An 18,583-nucleotide genomic window follows, 5' to 3' on the forward strand; every position below is an offset into this window, starting at 1 on the left:
TGTCCCATGTGGGTGATGCGTTAGGGTTAGTTAGCGTTAGGGTTGGTTAGTTAGTTAGGGTTGGGTAGTTAGTTAGCGTTAGAGTTAGTTAGTTAGTTAGTTAGTTAGTTAGTGACCACACTCCTGTAAGTCCTGTCCCATGTGGGTGATGCGTTAGGGTTAGTTAGCGTTAGGGTTGGTTAGTTAGTTAGGGTTGGGTAGTTAGTTAGTTAGAGTTAGTTAGTTAGTTAGTTACTGACCACACTCCTGTAAGTCCTGCCCCATGTGGGTGATGAGTTAGGGTTAGTTAGTTAGTTAGTTAGTTAGTTAGTTAGTTAGTTAGTTAGTTAGTTAGTTACTGACCACACTCCTGTAAGTCCTGCCCCATGTGGGTGATGAGGGTTAGAGTCTCCTGATTGATCCTCCACAGCTTCCCATCCAGCGTCCCTGTGTACACGTTACCTAGGAGACACCAGAGGTTAGAGGTCAGGGGTCAGACGGGCCACAGAGTTCTAAAAAGGTATTTCCAGTCAAAGGTCATATAAACACTGAGGAGGCGGATGAAAGACCAACAGACAGGATTCAATTAAAACATGCTGAATGACCAACAGACAGGATTCAATTAAAACATGCTGAAAGACCAACAGACAGGATTCAATTAAAACATGCTGAAAGACCAACAGACAGGATTCAATTAAAACATGCTGAATGACCAACAGACAGGATTCAATTAAAACATGCTGAAAGACCAACAGACAGGATTCAATTAAAACATGCTGAAAGACCAACAGACAGGATTCAATTAAAACATGCTGAAAGACCAACAGACAGGATTCAATTAAAACATGCTGAATGACCAACAGACAGGATTCAATTAAAACATGCTGAAAGACCAACAGACAGGATTCAATTAAAACGTGCTGAAAGACCAACAGACAGGATTCAATTAAAACATGCTGAAAGACCAACAGACAGGATTCAATTAAAACGTGCTGAAAGACCAACAGACAGGATTCAATTAAAACATGCTGAAAGACCAACAGACAGGATTCAAGTAAAACATGCTGAAAGACCAACAGACAGGATTCAATTAAAACATGCTGAATGACCAACAGACAGGATTCAATTAAAACATGCTGAATGACCAACAGACAGGATTCAATTAAAACATGCTGAATGACCAACAGACAGGATTCAATTAAAACATGCTGAAAGACCAACAGACAGGATTCAATTAAAACATGCTGAATGACCAACAGACAGGATTCAATTAAAACATGCTGAATGACCAACAGACAGGATTCAATTAAAACATGCTGAAAGACCAACAGACAGGATTCAATTAAAACATGCTGAAAGACCAACAGACAGGATTCAATTAAAACATGCTGAAAGACCAACAGACAGGATTCAATTAAAACATGCTGAAAGACCAACAGACAGGATTCAATTAAAACATGCTGAATGACCAACAGACAGGATTCAATTAAAACATGCTGAAAGACCAATAGACAGGATTCAATTAAAACATGCTGAAAGACCAACAGACAGGATTCAATTAAAACATGCTGAATGACCAACAGACAGGATTCAATTAAAACATGCTGAAAGACCAACAGACAGGATTCAATTAAAACATGCTGAATGACCAACAGACAGGATTCAATTAAAACATGCTGAAAGACCAATAGACAGGATTCAATTAAAACATGCTGAAAGACCAACAGACAGGATTCAATTAAAACATGCTGAAAGACCAACAGACAGGATTCAATTAAAACATGCTGAAAGACCAACAGACAGGATTCAATTAAAACATGCTGAATGACCAACAGACAGGATTCAATTAAAACATGCTGAAAGACCAACAGACAGGATTCAATTAAAACATGCTGAAAGACCAACAGACAGGAGTTCTTACCCTCCTGGTCCGCAGTGAAGGATTCTGGTCCATGTAGTTGTCCAGTGAACAGCCTGCGTCCGTTCTGTAGTCTGGTGTTGACAGCCAGCGGGCCCTCCAGGAGGGGAGGGGGTCCCTGGAATCTGACAGACAATAACCTTTAACCCCTAAACTGACAGCCAGCGGGCCCTCCAGGAGCGGAGGGGGTCCCTTGAATCTGACAGACAATAACCTTTAACCCTTTACCCCCTAAACTGACAGACAATAACCTTTAACCCCTAAACTGACAGCCAGCGGGCCCTCCAGGAGCGGAGGGGGTCCCTTGAATCTGACAGACAATAACCTTTAACCCTTTACCCCCTAAACTGACAGACAATAACCTTGAACCCTTTAACCCCTAAACTGACAGACAATAACCTTTAACCCCTAAACTGACAGACAATAACCTTTAACCCCTAAAATGACAGACAATAACCTTTAACCCCTAAACTGACAGACAATAACCTTTAACCCCTAAACTGACAGACAATAACCTTTAACCCCTAAACTGACAGACAATAACCTTTAACCCCTAAACTGACAGACAATAACCTTTAACCCCTAAACTGACAGACAATAACCTTTAACCCCTAAACTGACAGACAATAACCTTTAACCCCTAAACTGACAGACAATAACCTAAACTTAACCCCTAAACTGACAGACAATAACCTTTAACCCCTAAACTGACAGACAATAACCTTTAACCCCTAAACTATTTCCCTCTGATAACACCAACCTGTCTCAAAACACAACCCTTCAACTCCAATAACCCTTAACCCCCTACACAATAAAATAACAATAACGAGGCTATATACAGGTGGTACCATTGTGGATATACAGTGCCTTGTGAAAGTATTCGGCCCCCTTGAACTTTGCGAACTTTTGCCACATTTCAGGCTTCAAACATAAAGATATAAAACTGTATTTTTTGTGAAGAATCAACAACAAGTGGGACACAATTATGAAGTGGAACGACATTTATTGGATATTTCAAACTTTTTTAACAAATCAAAAACTGAAAAATTGGGCGTGCAAAATTATTCAGCCCCTTTACTTTCAGTGCAGCAAACTCTCTCCAGAAGTTCAGTGAGGATCTCTGAATGATCCAATGTTGACCTAAATGACTAATGATGATAAATACAATCCACCTGTGTGTAATCAAGTCTCCGTATAAATGCACCTGCACTGTTATAGTCTCAGAGGTCTGTTAAAAGCGCAGAGAGCATCATGAAGAACAAGGAACACACCAGGCAGGTCCGAGATACTGTTGTGAAGAAGTTTAAAGCCGGATTTGGATACAAAAAGATTTCCCAAGCTTTAAACATCCCAAGGAGCACTGTGCAAGCGATAATATTGAAATGGAAGGAGTATCAGACCACTGCAAATCTACCAAGACCTGGCCGTCCCTCTAAACTTTCAGCTCATACAAGGAGAAGACTGATCAGAGATGCAGCCAAGAGGCCCATGATCACTCTGGATGAACTGCAGAGATCTACAGCTGAGGTGGGAGACTCTGTCCATAGGACAACAATCAGTCGTATATTGCACCAATCTGGCCTTTATGGAAGAGTGGCAAGAAGAAAGCCATTTCTTAAAGATATCCATAAAAAGTGTTGTTTAAAGTTTGCCACAAGCCACCTGGGAGACACACCAAACATGTGGAAGAAGGTGCTCTGGTCAGATGAAACCAAAATTGAATTTTTTGGCAACAATGCAAAACGTTATGTTTGGCGTAAAAGCAACAAAGCTCATCACCCTGAATATACCATCCCCACTGTCAAACATGGTGGTGGCAGCATCATGGTTCGGGCCTGCTTTTCTTCAGCAGGGACAGGGAAGATGGTTAAAATTGATGGGAAGATGGATGGAGCCAAATACAGGACCATTCTGGAAGAAAACCTGATGGAGTCTGCAAAAGACCTGAGACTGGGACGGAGATTTGTCTTCCAACAAGACAATGATCCAAAACATAAAGCAAAATCTACAATGGAATGGTTCAAAAATAAACATATCCAGGTGTTAAAATGGCCAAGTCAAAGTCCAGACCTGAATCCAATCGAGAATCTGTGGAAAGAACTGAAAACTGCTGTTCACAAATGCTCTCCATCCAACCTCACTGAGCTCGAGCTGTTTTGCAAGGAGGAATGGGAAAAAATGTCAGTCTCTCGATGTGCAAAACTAATAGAGACATACCCCAAGCGACTTACAGCTGTAATCGCAGCAAAAGGTGGCGCTACAAAGTATTAACTTAAGGGGGCTGAATAATTTTGCACGCCCAATTTTTCAGTTTTTGATTTGTTAAAAAAGTGTGAAATATCCAATAAATGTCGTTCCACTTCATAATTGTGTCCCACTTGTTGTTGATTCTTCACAAAAAAAATACAGTTTTATATCTTTATGTTTGAAGCCTGAAATGTGGCAAAAGGTCGCAAAGTTCAAGGGGGCCGAATACTTTCGCAAGGCACTGTATAGGTGGTACCTGTACCGAGTCAATGTGTGGGGGTACAGGTTAGTAATGAGGCTATATACAGGAGGTACCTGTACCGAGTCAATGTGTGGGGGTACAGGTTAGTAATGAGGCTATATAAAGGTGGTACCTGTACCGAGTCAATGTGTGGGGGTACAGGTTAGTAATGAGGCTATATACAGGTGGTACCTGTACCGAGGCAATGTGTGGGGGTACAGGTTAGTAATGAGGCTATATACAGGTGGTACCTGTACCGAGTCAATGTGTGGGGGTACAGGTTAGTAATGAGGCTATATACAGGAGGTACCTGTACCGAGTCAATGTGGTATAGAGGTCCTGGAAAGCAGGAAGCTAGGCCCCAGTGATGTACTAGGTCGTACGCACTACCCTCTGTAGTGCCTTGTGGTCGGAGGCCGAGCAGTTGCATTACCAGGCGGTGATGCAACCAGTCACCCTCGTCACAGACTGTTCTCTCTGCTACCGCACGGCAAGTGGTACCAGAATAGCAAGTCTGGCAGTGATGCAACCAGTCACCCTCGTCACAGACTGTTCTCTCTGCTACCGCACGGCAAGTGGTACCAGGATAGCAAGTCTGGCGGTGATGCAACCAGTCAGGATGCTCTCGATGGTGCAGCTGTAGAACCTTTTGAGGATCTCAGGACCCATGCAAAATCTTTTCCTGACTGGGAATAGGTTTTGTCGTGACCTCTTCACGACTGTCTTGGTGTGTTTGGACCATGTTAGTTTGTTGGTGATGTGGACACCAAGAAACGTGAAGCTCTCAACTTGCTCCACTGCAGCCACGTCGATGAGAATGGGGACGTACTCTGTCCTCCTTTTCTTGTAGTCCACAATCATCTCCTTTGTCTTGATCACGTTGAGGGAGAGGTTGTTGTCCTGGCACCACACGGCCAGGTCTCTGATCTCCTCCCTGTAGGCTGTCTCATCGTTGTTGGTGATCAGGCCTACCACCGTTGTGTCATCAGCAAACATAATGATGGTGTTGGAGTCGTGCCTGGCAGTGCAATCATGAGTGAACAGGGAGTACAGGAGGGGACTGAGCACGCACCCCTGAGGGGCCCCCGTGTTGAGGATCAGCATGGTAGTGTTGTTACCTCCCTTCACCACCTGGGGGCGGCCCTTCAGGAAGTCCAGGATCCAGTTGCAGAGGGAGGTGTTTAGTCCCAGGGTCCTTAGCTTAGTGAAGAGCTTTGTGGGCACTATGAGGTTGAACGCTGAGCTGTAGTCAATGAATAGCATTCTCACATCGGTGTTGCTTTTGTCCAGGTGGGAAATGGCAGGGTGGAGTGCAGTAGAGATTGCATCATCTGTAGATCTGTCGGGGCGGTATACAAATGAGGGTGGCTCTAGTGTTTCTGGGATGATGGTGTTGATGTGAGCCATGACCAGCCTTTCAAAGCACTTCATGGCTACGGACGTGAATATTAGTTTGCAAGCCGACGAGCATCAGAGCCGGTGTGGTTTGTCTGTACTTACATGTAAGGCTGAGGGTTTGTCTGTACTTACATGTAAGGCTGAGGGTGTGTCTGTACTTACATGTAAGGCTGAGGGTGTGTCTGTACTTACATGTAAGGCTGAGGGTTTGTCTGTACTTACATGTAAGGCTGAGGGTTTGTCTGTACTTACATGTAAGGCTGAGGGTTTATGGGTGAGGGGAGGAAGTAGACCCCAACAGCCACCGATATCAGGACCACTAATATCCCTCTCTTCCCTAGCCTGAAGACAAGAGACAACAGATATCAGGACCACTAATATCCCTCTCTTCACTAGCCTGAAGACAAGAGACAACAGATATCAGGACCACTAATATCCCTCTCTTCACTAGCCTGAAGACAAGAGACAACAGATATCAGGACCACTAATATCCCTCTCTTCCCTAGTCTGAAGACAAGAGACAACAGATATCAGGACCACTAATATCCCTCTCTTCCCTAGCCTGAAGACAAGAGACAACACAACAGATATCAGGACCACTAATATCCCTCTCTTCACTAGCCTGAAGACAAGAGACAACAGATATCAGGACCACTAATATCCCTCTCTTCCCTAGTCTGAAGACAAGAGACAACAGATATCAGGACCACTAATATCCCTCTCTTCCCTAGCCTGAAGACAAGAGACAACACAACAGATATCAGGACCACTAATATCCCTCTCTTCCCTGAAGACAAGAGACAACAGATATCAGGACCACTAATATCCCTCTCTTCCCTAGCCTGAAGACAAGAGACAACAGATATCAGGACCACTAATATCCCTCTCTTCCCTAGCCTGAAGACAAGAGACAACACAACAGATATCAGGACCACTAATATCCCTCTCTTCACTAGCCTGAAGACAAGAGACAACAGATATCAGGACCACTAATATCCCTCTCTTCACTAGCCTGAAGACAAGAGACAACACAACAGATATCAGGACCACTAATATCCCTCTCTTCCCTAGCCTGAAGACAAGAGACAACAGATATCAGGACCACTAATATCCCTCTCTTCCCTAGCCTGAAGACAAGAGACAACACAACAGATATCAGGACCACTAATATCCCTCTCTTCACTAGCCTGAAGACAAGAGACAACAGATATCAGGACCACTAATATCCCTCTCTTCCCTAGCCTGAAGACAAGAGACAACACAACAGATATCAGGACCACTAATATCCCTCTCTTCCTAGCCTGAAGACAAGAGACAACAGATATCAGGACCACTAATATCCCTCTCTTCCCTAGCCTGAAGACAAGAGACAACACAACAGATATCAGGACCACTAATATCCCTCTCTTCCCTAGCCTGAAGACAAGAGACAACACAACAGATATCAGGACCACTAATATCCCTCTCTTCCCTAGCCTGAAGACAAGAGACAACACAACAGATATCAGGACCACTAATATCCCTCTCTTCCCTAGCCTGAAGACAAGAGACAACAGATATCAGGACCACTAATATCCCTCTCTTCCCTAGCCTGAAGACAAGAGACAACACAACAGATATCGGACCACTAATATCCCTCTCTTCACTAGCCTGAAGACAAGAGACAACAGATATCAGGACCACTAATATCCCTCTCTTCCTAGCCTGAAGACAAGAGACAACACAACAGATATCAGGACCACTAATATCCCTCTCTTCCCTAGCCTGAAGACAAGAGACAACAGATATCAGGACCACTAATATCCCTCTCTTCACTAGCCTGAAGACAAGAGACAACAGATATCAGGACCACTAATATCCCTCTCTTCCCTAGCCTGAAGACAAGAGACAACACAACAGATATCAGGACCACTAATATCCCTCTCTTCCCTAGTCTGAAGACAAGAGACAACAGATATCAGGACCACTAATATCCCTCTCTTCACTAGCCTGAAGACAAGAGACAACAGATATCAGGACCACTAATATCCCTCTCTTCCCTAGCCTGAAGACAAGAGACAACACAACAGATATCAGGACCACTAATATCCCTCTCTTCCCTAGCCTGAAGACAAGAGACAACAGATATCAGGACCACTAATATCCCTCTCTTCACTAGCCTGAAGACAAGAGACAACACAACAAATATCAGGACCACTAATATCCCTCTCTTCACTAGCCTGAAGACAAGAGACAACAGATATCAGGACCACTAATATCCCTCTCTTCACTAGCCTGAAGACAAGAGACAACAGATATCAGGACCACTAATATCCCTCTCTTCCCTAGTCTGAAGACAAGAGACAACAGATATCAGGACCACTAATATCCCTCTCTTCACTAGCCTGAAGACAAGAGACAACACAACAGATATCAGGACCACTAATATCCCTCTCTTCACTAGCCTGAAGACAAGAGACAACAGATATCAGGACCACTAATATCCCTCTCTTCACTAGCCTGAAGACAAGAGACAACAGATATCAGGACCACTAATATCCCTCTCTTCCCTAGTCTGAAGACAAGAGACAACAGATATCAGGACCACTAATATCCCTCTCTTCACTAGTCTGAAGACAAGAGACAACACAACAGATATCAGGACCACTAATATCCCTCTCTTCACTAGTCTGAAGACAAGAGACAACACAACAGATATCAGGACCACTAATATCCCTCTCTTCACTAGTCTGAAGACAAGAGACAACACAACAGATATCAGGACCACTAATATCCCTCTCTTCACTAGTCTGAAGACAAGAGACAACAGATATCAGGACCACTAATATCCCTCTCTTCCCTAGCCTGAAGACAAGAGACAACACAACAGATATCAGGACCACTAATATCCCTCTCTTCACTAGTCTGAAGACAAGAGACAACACAACAGATATCAGGACCACTAATATCCCTCTCTTCCCTAGTCTGAAGACAAGAGACAACAGATATCAGGACCACTAATATCCCTCTCTTCCCTGAAGACAAGAGACAGTATGTTATCCCTTATCTAACTGGCTACAGGGCAATGGTACAGTATGTTATCCCTTATCTGACTGGCTACAGGGCAATGGCACAGTATGTTATCCCTTATCTGACTGGCTACAGGGCAATGGCACAGTATGTTATCCCTTATCTGACTGGCTACAGGGCAATGGTACAGTATGTTATCCCTTATCTGACTGGCTACAGGACAATGGTACAGTATGTTATCCCTTATCTGACTGGCTACAGGGCAATGGTACAGTATGTTATCCCTTATCTGTCTGGCTATGGAATTACAGATGACTGATAGTAAACTATTCCACACCATGTTTAATCTCATCTGAGCTGCAGTTATTGAGTAACATTCCAATAGGATACATTCAAAGATTCATTTCAATAGTTTCATAACATGTATTTTCCCCACCTGAGTTGCACTTGTGCGACAATATCGTTATCATAATCAATTACAACTTGGACAAAAACCATCAACAACTCAACAACTCTTCTACCAAAACATGACTGTGGTCATTCATCCAGCAGTAGCCTAACTACCAAAACATGACTGTGGTCATTCATCCAGAAGTAGCCTGTCTACCAAAACATGACTGTGGTCATTCATCCAGCAGTAGCCTATCTACCAAAACATGACTGTGGTCATTCATCCAGCAGTAGCCTGTCTACCAAAACATGACTGTGGTCATTCATCCAGCAGTAGCCTGTCTACCAAAACATGACTGTGGTCATTCATCCAGAAGTAGCCTATCTACCAAAACATGACTGTGGTCATTCATCCAGAAGTAGCCTATCTACCAAAACATGACTGTGGTCATTCATCCAGCAGTAGCCTGTCTACCAAAACATGACTGTGGTCATTCATCCAGAAGTAGCCTGTCTACCAAAACATGACTGTGGTCATTCATCCAGAAGTAGCCTATCTACCAAAACATGACTGTGGTCATTCATCCAGAAGTAGCCTGTCTACCAAAACATGACTGTGGTCATTCATCCAGAAGTAGCCTATCTACCAAAACATGACTGTGGTCATTCATCCAGCAGTAGCCTGTCTACCAAAACATGACTGTGGTCATTCATCCAGCAGTGGTCTACCAAAACATTCATCCAGCAGTAGCCTGTCTACCAAAAAGACAGTTACTCTACGAACTTGTTTTTGAGGGACCAGTAGACTCATGCTTAAAATCGTTCACGTAACTACATTATTGTTTTATCACAAAGCAAAACAACTCCGGTAAAAACTTACATAGTGAATCCCTCTGCAGCTCGCGCCCGTCCGGTTAGATCACAGTCCGGTTGGATCCTGTCTCCGGTGAGACTCGCCGCCATGAAGAAAAGTTGTTGTCTGTTCTGGTGAGCGCCGAGGGAGAGAGATAGTGTGTCAGCTGAGAGAGACTGAGTGTGTGTGTGTGCTGAGAGAGACCGAGAGTGAGTGTGTGTGTGTGCTGAGAGAGACCGAGAGTGAGTGTGTGTGTGCTGAGAGAGACTGAGAGAGTTCATCCAGAGGACAGAAGACTGGAAGGGGAGGTTTATTTACGATGTCTTCTACTTCCTCAACTATAATGATATTGTATAGCCACTAGGGGGAGCTACCTGACAGGCTCTGGGACTGAACAGTCAGTTTCCAAGTCAACTTTTAATATGCTTTATAAACCACAGGTTGATGTTATACCCCCACACCAGCACGACCAGGACACAGGTTGATGTTATACCCCCACACCAGCACGACCAGGACACAGGTTGATGTTATACCCCCACACCAGCACCACCAGGACACAGGTTGATGTTATACCAGCACGACCAGGATACACAGGTTGATGTTATACCCCCACACCAGCACGACCAGGACACAGGTTGATGTTATACCCCCACACCAGCACGACCAGGACACAGGTTGATGATATACCCCCACACCAGCACGACCAGGACACAGGTTGATGTTATACCCCCACACCAGCATGACCAGGACACAGGTTGATGTTATACCCCCACACCAGATGCCATCAGGACACACAGGTTGATGATATACCCCCACACCAGCACGACCAGGACACAGGTTGATGATATACCCCCACACCAGCATGACCAGGACACAGGTTGATGTTATACCCCCACACCAGCATGACCAGGACACAGGTTGATGATATACCCCCACACCAGCATGACCAGGACACAGGTTGATGATATACCCCCACACCAGCATGACCAGGACACAGGTTGATGTTATACCCCCACACCAACACGACCAGGACACACAGGTTGATGTTATACCCCCACACCAACACGACCAGAACACAGGTTGATGTTATACCAGCACGACCAGGATACACAGGTTGATGTTATACCCCCACACCAGCACGACCAGGACACAGGTTGATGTTATACCCCCACACCAGCACCACCAGGACACAGGTTGATGTTATACCCCCACACCAGCACGACCAGGACACAGGTTGATGTTATACCCCCACACCAACACAACCAGGACACAGGTTGATGTTATACCCCCACACCAGCATGACCAGGACACAGGTTGATGTTATACCCCCACACCAGCACGACCAGGACACAGGTTGATGATATACCCCCACACCAGCACGGCCAGGACACAGGTTGATGATATACCCCCACACCAGCACGGCCAGGACACACAGGTTGATGTTATACCCCCACACCAGCATGACCAGGACACAGGTTGATGTTATACCCCCACACCAGATGCCATCAGGACACAGGTTGATGTTATACCCCCACACCAGCATGACCAGGACACAGGTTGATGTTATACCCCCACACCAGATGCCATCAGGACACAGGTTGATGATATACCCCCACACCAGCACGACCAGGACACAGGTTGATGTTATACCCCCACACCAGATGCCATCAGGACACAGGTTGATGATATACCCCCACACCAGCACGACCAGGACACAGGTTGATGTTATACCCCCACACCAGCACGACCAGGACACAGGTTGATGTTATACCCCACACCAGCACGACCAGGACACAGGTTGATGTTATACCCCACACCAGACGCCACCAGGACACAGGTTGATGTTATACCCCCACACCAGCATGACCAGGACACAGGTTGATGATATACCCCCACACCAGACGCCACCAGGACACAGGTTGATGTTATACCCCCACACCAGCACGACCAGGACACAGGTTGATTTTATACCCCCACACCAGCACGACCAGGACACAAGTTGATGATATACCCCCACACCAGCACGACCAGGACACAGGTTGATGTTATACCCCCACACCAACACAACCAGGACACAGGTTGATGTTATACCCCCACACCAGCATGACCAGGACACAGGTTGATGTTATACCCCCACACCAGCACGACCAGGACACAGGTTGATGTTATACCCCCACACCAGCATGACCAGGACACAGGTTGATGTTATACCCCACACCAGCATGACCAGGACACACAGGTTGATGTTATACCCCCACACCAACACGACCAGGACACAGGTTGATGTTATACCCCCACACCAGCACAACCAGGACACACAGGTTGATGTTATACCCCCACACCAGCATGACCAGGACACACAGGTTGAAATATCAGAACAAACTCTGAACCAATTATATTAATTTGGGGACAGGTCAAAAAGCAATAAACATTTATGGTACTTTAGCAAGCTAGCTTTCTGTTGCTAGCTCATTTGTCCTGGGATATAAACAGTGTTATTTTACCTGAAATGCACAAGGTCCTCGACACCGACAATTAATACACAGATAAAACGGTGGACCAGATTAGTTTCTAATGATCTCACCTCCTTCCTTCAGGCTTCTTCTTCTTATTATTATTATTTTGGACTTAATATGGCGGGTGGCAACCAACTTTACAGCATTACTACAACCGGCCAGAGTGTGGTGCTAAGTTCATCTTTCAATCACCCACGTGGGTATATACTGTACTCGATACCATCTACTTTACAGCATTGCTACAACCGGCCAGAGTGTGGAGCTAAGTTCATCTTTCAATCACCCACGTGGGTATATACTGTACTCGATACCATCTACTTTACAGCATTACTACAACCGACCAGAGTGTGGACCTAAGTTCATCTTTCAATCACCCACGTGGGTATATACTGTACTCGATACCATCTACTTTACAGCATTAATACAACCGGCCAGAGTGTGGAGCTAAGTTCATCTTTCAATCACCCACGTGGGTATATACTGTACTCGATACCATCTACTTTACAGCATTACTACAACCGACCAGAGTGTGGACCTAAGTTCATCTTTCAATCACCCACGTGGGTATATACTCTACTCGAAACCATCTACTGCATCTTGCCTATACCGCTCTGTACCATCACTCATTCATATATCTTTATGTACATATTCTTTATCCCTTTACACTTGTGTGTGTATAAGGTCGTAGTTTTGGAATTGTTAGCTAGATTACTCGTTGGTTATTACTGCATTGTTGGAACTAGAAGCACAAGCATTTCGCTACACTCGCATTAACATCTGCTCACCATGTGTATGTGACAAATAAAATTAGATTAGATTTGATTTGCTCCTATAAACCTATGAGGAGATGGCACGTGGGTATATACTCCTATAAACCAATGAGGAGATGGCACGTGGGTATATGCGCCTATAAACCAATGAGGAGATGGCACGTGGGTATATACTCCTATAAACCAATGAGGAGATGGGACTTGGGTATATGCTCCTATAAACCAATGAGCAGATGGCACGTGGGTATATGGTCCTATAAACCAATGAGGAGATGGTACGTGGGTATATCGTCCTATAAACCAATGACGAGATGGCACGTGGGTATATGCTCCTATAAACCAATGAGGAGATGGCACGTGGGTATATGCTCCTATAAACCAATGAGGAGATGGCATGTGGGTATATCGTCCTATAAACCAATGAGGAGATGGCACGTGGGTATATCGTCCTATAAACCAATGAGGAGATGGCACGTGTGTATATGCTCCTATAAACCAATGAGGAGATGGCACGTGGGTATATGCTCCTATAAACCAATGACTGGTCAGGAGCTGGAGAACTGACTGAGAGCGGTTGACCGGTCAGGAGCTGTAGTGCTGGCTGAGAGCGGAGCTGGAGAACTGGCTGAGAGCGGTTGACCTGTCAGGAGCTGGAGAACTGGCTGAGAGCGGAGCTGGAGAACTGGCTGAGAGCAGTTGACCGGTCAGGAGCTGGAGAACTGGCTGAGAGCAGTTGACCTGACAGGAGCTGGAGAACTGGCTGAGAGCGGATGACCTGTCAAGAGCTGGAGAACTATCTGAGAGTGGTTGACTGGTCAGGAGCTGGAGAGCTGGATGAGAGAGGTTGACCTGTCAGGAGCTGGAGAACTGGCTGAGAGCGATTGACCTGTCAGGAGCTGGAGAACTGGCTGAGAGCGGAGCTGGAGAACTGGCTGAGAGCGATTGACCGGTCAGGAGCTGGAGAACTGGCTGAGAGCGGAGCTGGAGAACTGGCTGAGAGCGATTGCCAGGTCAGGAACTGGGGAACTGGCTGAGAGCGGAGCTGGAGAACTGGCTGAGAGCGGAGCTGGAGAACTGTCTGAGAGTGGTTGACCTGTCAGGAGCTGGAGAACAGTCTGAGAGCGGTTGATCGGTCAGGACTGCCCGCCAAGTCAAAGGCGTGGATGTATCCACAAGGCATCCTCCCGAGGACACTCTGACCTCTGCTCATCTACGAAGTCCGCTTCTCCACTGTGGAGAATTTGGAGGGGAAGGTCAGCAGCCATCTCTGAAGGTGGCTGGGGTTGCCCTTTAGCCTGAGCAGGATCGTCCTCTATGTAAACAGCAAAGAGCTGAGGCTGCCCCTGAAGTCCCTGGAAGAGGAGATCATGGTGCCTCGGGCCAGGAAACTAATTTATTACTGGGAGACGAGTGACCCAAAGGTGGCCCACGGGGGGATAGTGGTCATTACAGGAAGTGGAGCGACCCAAAGGTGGCCCAAGGGGGGATAGTGGTCATTACAGGAAGTGGAGCGACCCAAAGGTGGCCCAAGGGGGGATAGTGGTCAATACAGGAAGTGGAGCGACCCAAAGTTGGCCCAAGGGGGGATAGTGGTCATTACAGGAAGTGGAGCGACCCAAAGGTGGCCCAAGGGGGGATAGTGGTCAATACAGGAAGTGGAGCGACCCAAAGGTGGCCCAAGGGGGGATAGTGGTCAATACAGGAAGTGGAGCGACCCAAAGGTGGCCCAAGGGGGGATAGTGGTCATTACAGGGAGGAAATGGAGAGCAGAGTAGGCCGTGCTGCAGGCTGGCTGTGCTACAGTGTCCTGGTGGGAGCAGTGACCCAGGGAAAAGGTCTGAGAACCTGTTCCAACCCTGGTACGACACTGCCAAGGGGAAGGAGATACGCAGGCTTGGCCAGGAGGAGGTGAGAGCAGCTGTGGAAGATGAGAGGTCCAGCAGAGCAGTGGGAATGAGACCGCAAGGTGCCTGGACAAGGTGAGAGCACGCAAAGGACAGGAAAGTCTTGTGGACTGACCTCTGGCAGGCGGAACCACACTGCATTAAGTTCCTGGTCCAGGGAGTGTATCATGTCCTACCCAGCTCACCAAACCTATTCTGCTGCGGGCAAAGTGGAAACTCCTCCATGCCCACTATGCTCCAAGACAGGGACACTGGAGCACATTCTAAACTGCTGTGCTAAAGCTCTGGGAGGGGGCCGTTATCGCTGGCGCCATGACCAGGTTCTCAAGACCATTCAGAAGTAATCTGCACAGGAATCAGCAAGAGTCAGCGAGCCGGTCACAAGATCACTTTCATTCGAGCTGGAGAGCAACCGGGCTTAAAATCCAAACCACCAGCAGGGATCCTAGGAGAGCCATCAGCAGCACCATCGAGGCAGCTGAAAAAAGCCTCCAGATACCCCTGGATCAAGAGAGGAGATCTATGGGAAGCAGCATAATGCCTCCTGGACACAAGTCGGTGTCTGATCAACCTCGGGTGGATCACCTGGGCGTCTGATGTTGTAAGACCCAAAACACCCTATGACTCCGGGTCACATCACTCACGATGTGTCCAGGAGCATCAAGAGATGTATTCATTCAGCCAGTCCAGTACGCAGACGACCTGCTCACAGAGCTTCCTACTCAGGTCATCTATTTTGGTAAAGTGTACCCTGCCTCCTCTACACTCTAACCACTAGGCTACCCTGCCGCCTCTACACTCTAACCACTAGGCTACCCTGCCTCCTCTACACTCTAACCACTAGGCTACCCTGCCGCCCCTACACTCTAACCACTAGGCTACCCTGCCGCCCCTACACTCTAACCACTAGGCTACCCTGCCGCCTCTACACTCTAACCACTAGGCTACCTACACTCTAACCACTAGGCTACCCTGCCACCCCTACACTCTAACCACTAGGCTACCCTGCCGCCCCTACGCTCTAACCACTAGGCTACCCTGCCACCCCTACGCTCTAACCACTAGGCTACCCTGCCACCCCTACGCTCTAACCACTAGGCTACCCTGCCGCCTCTACACTCTAACCACTAGGGTACCTGCCGTCCCTACACTCTAACCACTAGGCTACCCTGCCATCCCTACACTCAAACCACTAGGCTACCTACACTCTAACCACTAGGCTACCTGTCGCCCCTACACTCTAACCACTAGGCTACCCTGCCGCCCCTACACTCTAACCACTAGGCTACCTACACTCTAACCACTAGGCTACCCTGCCACCCCTACACTCTAACCACTAGACTACCCTGCCGCCCCTACACTCTAACCACTAGGCTACCCTGCCGCCCCTACACTCTAACCACTAGACTACCCTGCCGCCCCTACACTCTAACCACTAGGCTACCCTGCCGCCCCTACACTCTAACCACTAGGCTACCCTGCCGCCCCTACACTCTAACCACTAGGCTACCCTGCCGCACCTACGCTCTAACCACTAGGCTACCCTGCCGCCCCTACTCTCTAACCACTAGCCTACCCTGCCGCCCCTACGCTCTAACCACTAGGCTACCCTGCCGCCCCTACGCTCTAACCACTAGGCTACCCTGCCGCCTCTACGCTCTAACCACTAGGCTACCTACACTCTAACCACTAGGTTACCCTGCCGCCTCTACACTCTAACCACTAGGCTACCTACACTCTAACCACTAGGCTACCCTGCCGCCCCTACGCTCTAACCACTAGGCTACCCTGCCGCCCCTACGCTCTAACCACTAGGCTACCTACACTCTAACCACTAGGTAACCCTGCCGCCTCTACACTCTAACCACTAGGCTACCTACACTCTAACCACTAGGCTACCCTGCCGCCCCTACGCTCTAACCACTAGACTACCCTGCCTCCTCTACACTCTAACCACTAGGCTACCCTGCCACCTCTACACTCTAACCACTAGGCTACCCTGCCTCCTCTACACTCTAACCACTAGGCTACCCTGCCACCTCTACACTCTAACCACTAGACTACCCTGCCGCCTCTACACTCTAACCACTAGGCTACCTGCCACCTCTACACTCTAACCACTAGGCTACCCTGCCACCCCTACACTCTAACCACTAGGCTACCCTGCCGCCCCTCCACTCTAACCACTAGGCTACCCTGCCGCCTCTACACTCTAACCACTAGGCTACCCTGCCTCCTCTACACTCTAACCACTAGGCTACCTGCCGTCCCTACACTCTAACCACTAGACTACCCTGCCGCCCCTACACTCTAACCACTAGGCTACCCTGCCGCCCCTACACTCTAACCACTAGGCTACCCTGCCGCCCCTACACTCTAACCACTAGAGTACCCTGCCGCCCCTACGCTCTAACCACTAGGCTACCTGACGCCCCTACACTCTAACCACTAGGCTACCTGCCTCCTCTACACTCTAACCACTAGGCTACCCAGCCTCCTCTACACTCTACACTCTAACCACTAGGCTACCCTGCCGCCCCTACACTCTAACCACTAGGCTACCCTGCCGCCCCTACACTCTAACCACTAGAGTACCCTGCCGCCCCTACGCTCTAACCACTAGGCTACCTGACGCCCCTACACTCTAACCACTAGGCTACCCTGCCACCTCTACACTCTAACCACTAGGCTACCCTGACCCCTCTACACTCTAACCACTAGGCTACCCTGCCACCTCTACACTCTAACCACTAGGCTACCCTGCCACCTCTACACTCTAACCACTAGGCTACCCTGCCGCCTCTACACTCTAACCACTAGGCTACCTGCCTCCTCTACACTCTAACCACTAGGCTACCTGCCTCCACTACACTCTAACCACTAGGCTACCCTGCCGCCTCTACACTCTAACCACTAGGCTACCCTGCCACCTCTACACTCTAACCACTAGGCTACCCTGCCACCCCTCCACTCTAACCACTAGGCTACCCTGCCACCTCCACACTCTAACCACTAGGCTACCCTGCCACCTCTACACTCTAACCACTAGGCTACCCTGCCACCTCTACACTCTAACCACTAGGCTACCCTGCCACCTCTACACTCTAACCACTAGGCTACCCTGCCACCTCTACACTCTAACCACTAGGCTACCTGCCGCCTCTACACTCTAACCACTAGGCTACCCTGCCTCCACTACACTCTAACCACTAGGCTACCCTGCCACCTCTACACTCGAACCACTAGGCTACCCTGACCCCTCTACACTCTAACCACTAGGCTACCCTGCCGCCTCTACACTCTAACCACTAGGCTACCCTGACCCCTCTACACTCTAACCACTAGGCTACCCTGCCGC

General features: G+C 47.8%; 1 protein-coding gene across 1 annotated transcript in view; it reads right to left on the minus strand.

Moving 5' to 3' along the window:
- The window catches only part of LOC124019610 (adipocyte plasma membrane-associated protein-like), a 42,565-nt gene extending 30,987 nt beyond the window's left edge, over window positions 1–11,578 (minus strand). Inside the window, exons 1-5 of the mRNA XM_046334997.1 lie at window positions 11,282–11,578; window positions 10,063–10,331; window positions 6,036–6,125; window positions 1,901–2,022; window positions 343–441 (exon numbers count right to left, since the gene is read on the minus strand). Coding sequence (XP_046190953.1) covers window positions 343–441; window positions 1,901–2,022; window positions 6,036–6,125; window positions 10,063–10,331; window positions 11,282–11,578 — 877 coding nt within the window. The remainder of the gene's footprint in view (window positions 1–342; window positions 442–1,900; window positions 2,023–6,035; window positions 6,126–10,062; window positions 10,332–11,281) is intronic.
- Window positions 11,579–18,583: the final 7,005 nt, after the last annotated feature.

The sequence above is a fragment of the Oncorhynchus gorbuscha genome, unplaced genomic scaffold (genome assembly GCF_021184085.1).
Source record: "Oncorhynchus gorbuscha isolate QuinsamMale2020 ecotype Even-year unplaced genomic scaffold, OgorEven_v1.0 Un_scaffold_639, whole genome shotgun sequence".
NCBI classification, from domain to species: Eukaryota; Metazoa; Chordata; class Actinopteri; order Salmoniformes; family Salmonidae; genus Oncorhynchus; species Oncorhynchus gorbuscha.